General features: G+C 46.8%; 1 protein-coding gene across 1 annotated transcript; it reads right to left on the reverse strand.

The window, feature by feature from the left end:
- Positions 1-1,810: 1,810 nt before the first annotated feature.
- On the reverse strand, positions 1,811-9,264 carry LOC130583900 (schlafen family member 11-like). The gene is made up of 5 exons (XM_057383556.1): positions 8,978-9,264; positions 7,067-8,172; positions 5,900-6,028; positions 4,696-5,446; positions 1,811-3,668 (listed from the first exon to the last, which is right to left on the reverse strand). The coding sequence occupies exons 1-5, from the start codon at positions 9,196-9,198 to the stop codon at positions 2,894-2,896; spliced, it is 2,982 nt and encodes a 993-aa protein (XP_057239539.1). The 5' UTR covers positions 9,199-9,264; the 3' UTR covers positions 1,811-2,893.
- Positions 9,265-9,869: the final 605 nt, after the last annotated feature.

Below are 9,869 nucleotides of genomic sequence, written 5' to 3' on the forward strand. Positions count from 1 at the left end.
ACAAAAAGTCTCATTGTTGGCTATGCAGCTGAAAGGCTGTAATAGAAAAGACAATTGCAACACTGGCTCTGTCTTTTAATTTTTTTTTCTGTGCGACCAGCTGCTGAATGTTCTGCATTTTGTAATTGGRCTCTGTGAGACTGAAAGTGCATGAGGGTCCACAGAACTGAGCACACAGACCTGTGTGTGCTGTATTTTAGAAGATGAAAGGGGAAAGTGAAGGCCAGTGCCTTTTTGTTCTAGGACCTTTGAATTGAGAGTAATTCCTGGGCATAGTAAGTTTTGAAGCTGGGCTCTGCAAGAGTGAAAGGATGTGATGGTACCTGTGCCAGAGAAGGAAAATACCTAACACCAGGAAGTGAGTTAAATGTGGCAACAAAAACAGCTTGCTAAATGGGCACCTYTTGTGACTTATATTTACAATTGATATGGTCAGTTTAAGTTCAAGCAGTCTGCAGGATTGAAAGAAAGAAGGTAATAGTACATTTAGTTTGAAAGGAAAGCCCATAGCCCCAAGTTGCATGGTGTTGTTGCTATCCTTCAAAGTGACTGTGAAACTCAGAAACTGTTTTCTCCTATATTGTYTCCAGATGAAAATGATGAAGTTGATCTCAGAGAGAGAGAGAGCTGAAACGTAAAGTTACGTGCAGATGAAATAAAGAAGTACGATACAAATGTGTGTTGRGCACTTTAATGCTTTTGATGTGTCAGAGATCTTGGCTAAACCAAAGAGCTTTAAGCTGCAGTTTGAACTGATAAATGTGCCAGGACAGAAAGCATTCACTGATCTTCCTTTTTGCTCGTGAAAACTGATATTCTCAGTCCAATCACTTTAACATGCTTTCAAGTGTCGAAGAGTTAAACCAGCCATATCTCAGAGAGCAGTAAGAGCCAGAACACAAGGCATTACTTAATTATGCCGTTCTCCTAACAGCCTTTTAAATGCACACAACAGACCTTCATGCTCACATGTATGTGCYGTCACATTTTTCCACTCTCACTGGTCCCTTTCAAATATCCAGCAGTTGCCCCTTCGAAAAAGGCTCTAGAAGGAAAAGCTGGTGCAGGTCTGCACCTTCCCCTTGCCACATGGAAGCCTCAACAAACATGCAGCTGCACTTTCTATTTTCTTTCTCAGTGTCTTTTKCCATAATAGTGTCTGAATCTTGTAGTCCAAGACTAGACTTGCTTCCACTAGGGCTCAGGCAGGAATATTCACCAGCACATGCAKCTTTCCTTGACCTTCCCTTTCACAATTGACAACTTGAAGTGGGAAGGCATCTCCTTCTATCTCCTGTTGCAGGCTGTATGCCATTTCGTTTTCACTACCTGTTTGGCTTCTGACATATTGCCAGCCCAAAAGCAGTCACAGGGCAGGTACTTCAGAAAAGCCTGCTATTTGGAAATTCCTTCTGTGGGAGATCAAGCTTCTAGYGTTTTGCCAGATTAATCTCATGAGAACTGGATGGCACCTTGGCAAAGCCTTCTATTGGGATGACATCTTCGGTGGCAGATCTAGCTGCCCGAAATGTGGAAGATRAAATGCGGGAAAAGAACAGTGTACCTTTCTGATGCATTCCTSTCAGAAGCATCCTAGCTTAGTCTTAAACCTGYGCTGGCTGSRTCTGATCCCTTGGTTGTCCKSMWKSKKYYYCYTKKCAGACTACTGGCTGCAYTGGAAATTTCTTCCCACTTCTTTGGAAATTCCTATCATTCCAGGAACACTGGCCCTTGCTGTGTTCTTGTGCTAGTTTRAAAGMAACCAGTGGGGGAATTACCCTCACACAAATAYGTTGCGAGAGATTCTAAGTCAGAACTACAATTTAATAGGAAAAAATRAAATAGAGGCAATAATACAGAAATACCAGCTTAAATTGACAAAGTCAGAATGCAACCTGTTGAGGAGTGGTGGCTGCAGCCCCACTGGAGCAATGGATGTGGTCTTGTCCAAGTGATGATCCTGATGACAGGTTGACTCCACCTCTGGAGGTCCAGTGGTGGTTCTCGAACTCTTGTCCTCTGTGTCTTAGTGTTCCAGAGCCTCAGCTTATATGCTGGTAGTGATGTCCAGTTTCTCCTCTCTGGGTGGGGCATCTCACAATGGGATGATGTAATTCTAGTCATTCCCAGAGTCCTTGAGGGCCCATTAGCAGAGAGAGCCCCCCTGGAGGATGTTATCAGGGCTGACTCCCGTTAAAAAAAAAAGAGTATTCCACCACCTGGTTTTAACAGCTTATGGAGATGGTAATAGAATGCATACTTTTTGTTTACACCTTCCATGTAACCTAAAACACTTTCTCAGATCAGGACTGCTGGCAGTCACAAATACAAGCGATCTCAAAGATCATCAAAAGCCTTTCATTATAGAAAAGCAGAAAGATGAGAAAATTGTACAGAAGTCTACATAAAACACCAGTTTGTTTAGGKTTTTTTTTTTTTTATCCTGGGCAAATATGACATTACCATGTCACTATTTACCCAGCTTTATGAAATATCAGAGTAAGCAATTATAGACACAATGTTACAGACAGRCATTGGCAAAGCTTCACCAACAGTTGGCAGCTGAGACAGAAAGAAAAGATGTAATTAGGTGGTAGATTCTTAACAGGGTTTTCGCAATTGGAGTTTGAAGAGCCACACTGCTGATGTCACATTTGACATGACAGTAAGAATCAGGCTGTCAACACAAATGCTCTCTTGCAACAGCTGGGGGACTTGAAGGCTTCAAGAGTCCTGTTAGAATGAGGAAATATTGGGGACCCACTGCAGTTTCTGATTGTGATGTATTTCTCTAAGGCTGCTCTATAGTATAACTGAATGAATGAAACATTCCAATATGCAGAGCCCAAGGRGCCCTTGTCTGAACACAGGCTTCTTAAAAATACCTTTTCCACTAATACAGCAAATGGAGCTTGGTGTTGGCTCTGGATACTGCGCAGAGCAAAAGACTGGGAACTATCTGCTCTTGTTGAGCGTAAGGGTGGATGACAAACACAATCCTCCTTTCTAGGCCTGAGAAGCGTCGGATGCTGTCAAGAACAATGACGTCTTTTAAAACATCCTCTGCTAGCCCCACAATCTTCCTCACCCTGCCCTTGCTTAGTTGTCTTTCTAGCTGAGGTTGCAATATCCGTCTGAACTGCTGAGCTGCGAGACATGTGCTGCACAGGATTGCAATATCTTTGAGGCGATAGCCTTGCTCAATGTAGCTCTTGCAGTGCTTGGTCACATACTCTGCCACTTCATCTGCTTCCATATTTTCCTTTTCTATGTAGTCACCTGACAAAGAATGGGCACATTCTGCCTGATTCAACAACCTTTCCAGCACTTTATAGGGCACAACTATGTTACGTTCTTGCAGGATTTTCGACATTCGAGAAAGCATGTTATMGTATATATGCTTGGCATTACGGACCACCTTGGTCATCCATTCCTGAGGGTACAGTTTGGAAAAGTCAAGACCACAATTATATGGGTAGGTGGTCTGGAAGAAATCCAGGAAGACCCAGAAAACACCATCTCTTTCCTTGACTATCGACCAGGCACGTTTGTACCAGTCTCCTTCATCACGACGAAAATTCTGAGCTTCATCAACCACAATGTGTTTCACGTGTGGGAAGTTGTCCTTCAGGAAGGCAACACGTGTCACAGCCTGGCAGATCTCATTGCTATAAAAAAGGAAACAGAAACTCAAAACCAARCAAGGAAAATCAACTTCAGATATGACCAGCCATTGTTGGCTGTCTCCATCTCTCCACAGGTTCTTAATTGGAGGGCTTGTCATGCCAAACAACACCAAACTGACCATCTCARCTGGGCAATGTTGTGTCATTTTCCCCACGGACACATTTATTCCAAGGGACTGGCTGTGTGTAGGTATTGCTACACAGTCCCCACCACCTTTGGATCTCACCCAGGAGGAGACTATGTTACGTTCTTGCAGGATTTTCGACATTAGATAAATGTCCTACATGGTCCCCAAGTCAAGGCTCCCCGGGGTGGTCCTCCAACTGCCCTGATCTCCTGTGGTGCTTGGGCTCCCACGGGAAGGATGAGTTCCCTTTTCTGCCGGGTGAGCTGTGACTGGCAGCACTTCTGCTGCCTGCAGGGACCATGACCCGATGCTGGGCACCGACAATACTGCGATTCCCTGATGCCACATGCCTTGCCCRCCATGGTGGCCTGCTGACCTTCTCATGCTGCCACAAGTGGAAACGCAGCAAGAACAGGGTTGGGGAACTGCTCTGCCTCAAATGCTCTCCCCAAAGAACCCTCTGTTCTCCATGTTTACATGGCCCAGGGACCAGAGCAGKTCCTGGCATAGCTGTACAGCGCCTGCAGCGGGCCCAGTACAATATGTGCTGAGGCAGCAGCAGAGGCCAGTGGGCGGGCACTTTTGGGGTCAGCACCAGCTCTAACAGACCATTACACTGCRGCCATTGGCTTTGGAAGTCTAACACAGTCCTGCAATCCCCAAATGTGGGATGCTCACTGCAACCATTGTAATGCTAGATCTGGGCCAGAGCTCAGCTCAATCCCCCTTTGAATATAAACACTTTCCTTGAGATGAAGGTTATGTGTTTGTGTTGGGCAAAGTTAAAACTTAGGCAAAGAGAGGGAAAATCAGAAGGGCTTGSGCTGCAGGCATAGAGGGTGCAATGACAGAAGAACGAGGAAAGACACATGACTGCTTACCCAACAAAATCCCTCAAGGGYTGATTTTCACAGATGTAAAGTATCTCCTCCTTTGAAGAACAGCAAAATGTGTTTTTTATTCTCTCAATAATCTTCAAAGCCACAATTGTTTTCCCAGTTCCAGGAAGACCAAGGACAAACTGCTTCCTGACTTTGTGGAGGTTGTTGGAGATCAGTTCATATTGTTTGAGAGTGAGAAGGTTGAAAATCTCACAGCCAAGACTGTCACTCAAGTAGGACTTAAAGGACAGCACAACAATCACAAGTGCTCGCAGGAAGGCAGGGATATCCCTGGCGGTGAGGATGTAATTCTTTGGGTACAAGCTGGTGGAATCAGACTGGGCTTCTTGCCAGGGAACATCATTCTCTGCAATTCCCATCTGGTCATTCGTGTCATTCAGCTGCAGGATTTGGGAAATCACACACACTCTTGAAGTATATCCCCCATCATTGACCAATTTTTGCTTTAAGGCACGAGCAGTTTCTTTCCAGTTTCCAGAYGTGACACAAGAGGCATCCCTGACTACAGTAAACAACACTGGATACTCACTGTCAGCTACTAAGAGAGCATCACAAACAACATCCTGGTTTTTCTGCAATCCAATGTCAAYTGCCCAACTCCTGGAAAGTATCAGTACGCCCCTGGTAAGTCCATGGAGTTGTTTTTTCAATAAATCCTCTAAGCCGGGATACTCTGAGAACAGATCGGTGCAGATGGATTCTGGCTTCCATATGATTTCATTAGAACCCACTAGACAAAAGAAAGAAATCAAAAATTAGAAGAGAAAAACACAGCAAATTATTTACTGAACAGACCAGTTACTAGGAGAACATGTTATACCATGATCATCAGTGATTCATTACTTTGATTTCAATCATGCTCAAAATAATTTATTCTCTCCTGAGAAGACTTCTCCTCCCTGAGAAGACTTCTGAGCATAACAGRGGTCAGACAGTACTCAAAGTCCTGGAACACCAGGTATATTCTCAGCARTTGTGTGCATGAGGGATTATACTTAATGGCAAAAATATGTCAAAATAGCTGAAAAATCAGGGAAATCAACATTCTCAGAGCAGTTKTGTCTTTTAAAAATACCCTAACACTACTTTGCCTAAAATCTGAAATTGATATAATGCTATCTTCCTTGAAGTTCTGTCAAATGCAAGCTTAAATGAAGAAAGAAKTCCAGAATAAATATCTTACCTGGGTAGAGACATTCTTGGAGTTCAGCTGCACACTGGAGATCAGCTTTGCAATAAACTGGCTTGATCAGAGGAGGGCCATKTGCCAAGCTGAGCTGAGTCCGAAAATTGTCAGCCAGATCTGCTAGATCTTGGAGGGAAGAAATTTATGCTATACCCAACAAAATCCTTCCATATGAACTGGTTACCCAACACTAAAGAGTAACTAAAATGATGGATTTAAAACCTCCCTTTGCAATCGTTCCCATGAAAATGCTGCCCAAACAGTTCAGAATGACAGGACTCCATTATTGAAGCTCTGGTACAGGGCAGTCCAAAGTACTGCTCCATCCCTGGAAGTGTCTAAGACYAGGCTAGACAGAGCTTGGAGCCACCTGGTCTAGTGGAAGTTGTCCCTGCCCATGCCAAGCAGGTGGGCCAACATGATCTTTAAGGTCCCTTTGAACCCAAACCATTCCATGATTCTATGGCCTGTATTTGCCATAGAAAAGAAAGGGCTGTCTCTAAAAGGTGGCTTTACAGTTCAAAGACAAGATCTAGACCCCATGTGGGAGGAGTTTGGGACCTTAGCTTTGGAAGGGGAGGGATTTCACAACAAAGTAGGGCAAAGTGCTCTAAAACAAACCTTGCAMCCTGCTCCTTCAAAACAGCCCTTAACAACCACAGAGCTGCACTGAGCACCTGCGCAAAGTGCTCCCCATGGGAAGCAGCAAAAGGAAGGACTTGTTTTGTTTTTCAAAATAAYCACTTTTGGGCACCTCAAGGGCCAGACTGGCATCAGGACATCACCCCCTCCTAAACATCTCAGCACACAAAGTAATCTTCAAGTGTTTACTGCAGTTTAGTGCAGTAAGGGAAGCTTCAGGGTGATCTAGAATCTTCCCAATTTGTTTAGGGATATGAGACCCCTAGGAAGGTTTATTCCTATGGAATAAGTGGAAGTGCTTTGGAAGTGCTTCAAGAAGACCTGCTGAGCAGATTCAGAGGGCAGGGTGCCACTGCAGACCACTGATTGCACCATCATCCTAGTGCCCATGGCTGGGCATGGGCCAAAGACCCCCTTCTAGGTTTGGTGAGAAYACTCATCCAAACAAGTTGGTCTTTCCTCCTTAACATTTATGGCCCCAGGCAGAAATTAAGTTGGCATTAACATAAATACACATTTTACCTGGGTCTGCAGCTGTCATGAGCTTCATCCATTTGCTGATACTCAGTCTTTCAATTTTGTGACCTGTCACCATCCAGGATTCAGGGTCACCATTGAACACAGGGCAGCAGGAAGGTTCAATGCGCACGGCACAGACACAGCCCTGCGAACAGCCTGCTYGGTCATAAACATCCAGGATGTGCGTCTGGAACTGCACACCAGCCCCAGAGCCACAGAAGTGATGAACAGATGTTGAGCCAATGGCATCAGCCACTGTTTGTTCTAAGGCTTCTTTCTCCACGTTACTGTGGGTTCCGGTGACTTTACCATCATCATCCACRCCAAAAAATAAATATCCTCCCTCAGTATTTGCAAATGCAGATACATATTTAGGAAGGCATCTTCTAATGTATTCCAAGATATTCTTCGTGCTGTATTCCTTAAATTCAATATGCATTGTCTCTGTGAAACCCAGGACCTCCCCTACCAGMACTTTGTCCCTCTTCATAAACCTGGCAGCGGCATCTTGGATATCATGCTCCTGTATATTCAGAGGAGTCTCCTTTGCTTCCCCACTGAAAGTCACCCTAGCTCTCTTGGTGCTCAGCTCATTCTCATTGTGGCACTTGGCACGGCTTTTCTTCCTCAGGAATGCAACAGCTTCTGTGGAAGTCATAGGGTAAACTGAAGTGTCAGACCTATAAAACAAACCAGTGCTCAAGCTGCAGAGACGTGGCTTTGTGGCTGCACTTCCCTGCTCTGGGCCTCCACAGCTCCATGTTTTAACAAAAAGCAGCAGGTTACTCCCCTTCTGCATCCACGTGAAGTATTCAGAGGTCTTGTTGCCACTGACGCAATCTCTGAGGCTCCTCTCTATGTCCTCACCAATGCCATGCTCCTGGAAGCAGTAATTCCTGTCCTCACTCTCCATCCTCACTATTCCTCCTCCTGAATTCAGCAGCGCATACACTGCTATGGAAAGGACATTTCGTTCGCTTTTCTGAATGCTAGAACTCTTCTTTCTGGAATTCTTTCCTAAACATATTTTCCCGATATCTACCACCACATCGGGATAGTTCGTGTTCAAGTCAATCAGCAGCGGACTTTCCTGTCTGGCCATCCTGATCCTGAAAAGATACGATATTAAAAACACTTCATACTTATCACAGAATCATCAGGTTTAGGAAAGCCTTTTGAGACTACTGAGTCCAACCATTCCCCCAGCACTACSAAAGCCATCCCTAACCCATGTTGCAAATTGTGACATCTATGCATCTCTTAAACCACTCCAGGGATGATGACTCCACCACTACCATAGGYAGCCTCTCTTTCAGTGAGAAATTTTCCCCAATATCCAACCTGAACCTCCCCTGGTGCACCTTGAGGCCGTTTTCTCTTGTCCTTTCCCATGTTCCCTTGGAGAAGGGCCCAACCCCCACGTGCACCCTTCTTTCAGGGAGTTGTAGAGAGTGAGAAAGTGCCCCCTGAGCCTCCTTTTCTCCAGACTGAGCCCCCCCCAGCTCCCTCAGCTGCTCCGCATCAGACTTGTGTTCCAGAGCCTTCCCCAACTCCACTGCCTTTCGATGGGCATGCAAAGAAGGCACACACACAGTAGTCGGGACTACTGTGTAGTAGAAAAAAATGGGAAACATTGGAAAATGGGAAACATTGGGAAACGAAAGTGAAAATCATTGTTTAAAAGCGCAATCAGGTCCGAGCGCGCTGGTGCGACGGCCGGTGGTTTATGAGGGAATTGCTGGGGCTCCGACACTGCCCTGAAGCCACCTGCAAAGCGCATCCCCGCTCCCCGCAGCCTATTCCTCCCAGCCCCGATCCCCTGCGGGCGAGGAGCCCCGAGCCGCGGGCAGGGCCCCCGGGCGGGWAGGGGCGGCTGCAAAGGGCAGAGGGGCCGCCCCAGGCTCTTCTGCTCACCCGCCCTGGGCCGGTCTCGCTTCCGAGCGCTGCCGCCGGTTCGGTTCGGCTTCGGGGMACTGGGCAGACGAGTGTGCGGAACCGGGACCCGTCGCTGACCAACCCTGCCGGGGACGAGAACTCCGGGCTGGCTCCGTAGGCGCGACTGGCGCAAAATTCCCCGCCCTGTCCCGTCGGGCGGGAAAGTTTAGGAACGAACTTCCCGCCCCTTTCTCTCTCATCTCTTCCGTACCCGCGTCGCCCGCAGCGGACGCTGAGCGTATGTTTCAAATAATTTATTCAGTGCTAAAATAACTTTCCACTTCCTCGAGCGGCCGCGCCTTCGCCAGGCTCGATCGCGGACTCGGCGAGACGGTAGAGTGACTGCGGGGGGGACAGCAGAGCCCCGGGGCTCCGCAGTGCACAGCCACCAAACCTCATGTGAGGCGGTGTAAGAGACCGTACGTAAGTCCCTTGACTGTCTCACGATCTTCGAGATGGACAGAGACTGATCACCCCAAAAACCCCAAGGGGAAGAAAGGGGGGACTTTTGCTCAAAGGAGTCCGAGCCAGATCAAGGTGGGATGACTGTCAAGTTTCCAGCGCCTATGCTGGGAAGTACAACGTGTAAGCTATGGATGCTACACCGTTCCTGACGTGACGGAGGAGAACGGTACGACCCCATGCTGAAAACACTAGACATTCTTTCCCCACCGCTTGGCCGGTTTTTCCGGTAGCTTGCTGCCACCCGCTCTCAAAAAGACTATAAAAAGTCTCTCTGAAAAGGCCCCGATGGGGATCCCCCGCAACGGACTGTGGACGAATCTATGAAATCTGGACCGCGCGGGCTCGTCGAAGCCGTTTGGTAGCTATAAAACCCACTCTTTCTACTCTTTCTTTCTTTCTTTCTTTC

Source organism: Malurus melanocephalus, unplaced genomic scaffold, assembly GCF_030028575.1.
Source record: "Malurus melanocephalus ecotype Western Australia unplaced genomic scaffold, MMel_1.1 scaffold_639, whole genome shotgun sequence".
In the NCBI taxonomy this organism is placed as follows: domain Eukaryota; kingdom Metazoa; phylum Chordata; class Aves; order Passeriformes; family Maluridae; genus Malurus; species Malurus melanocephalus.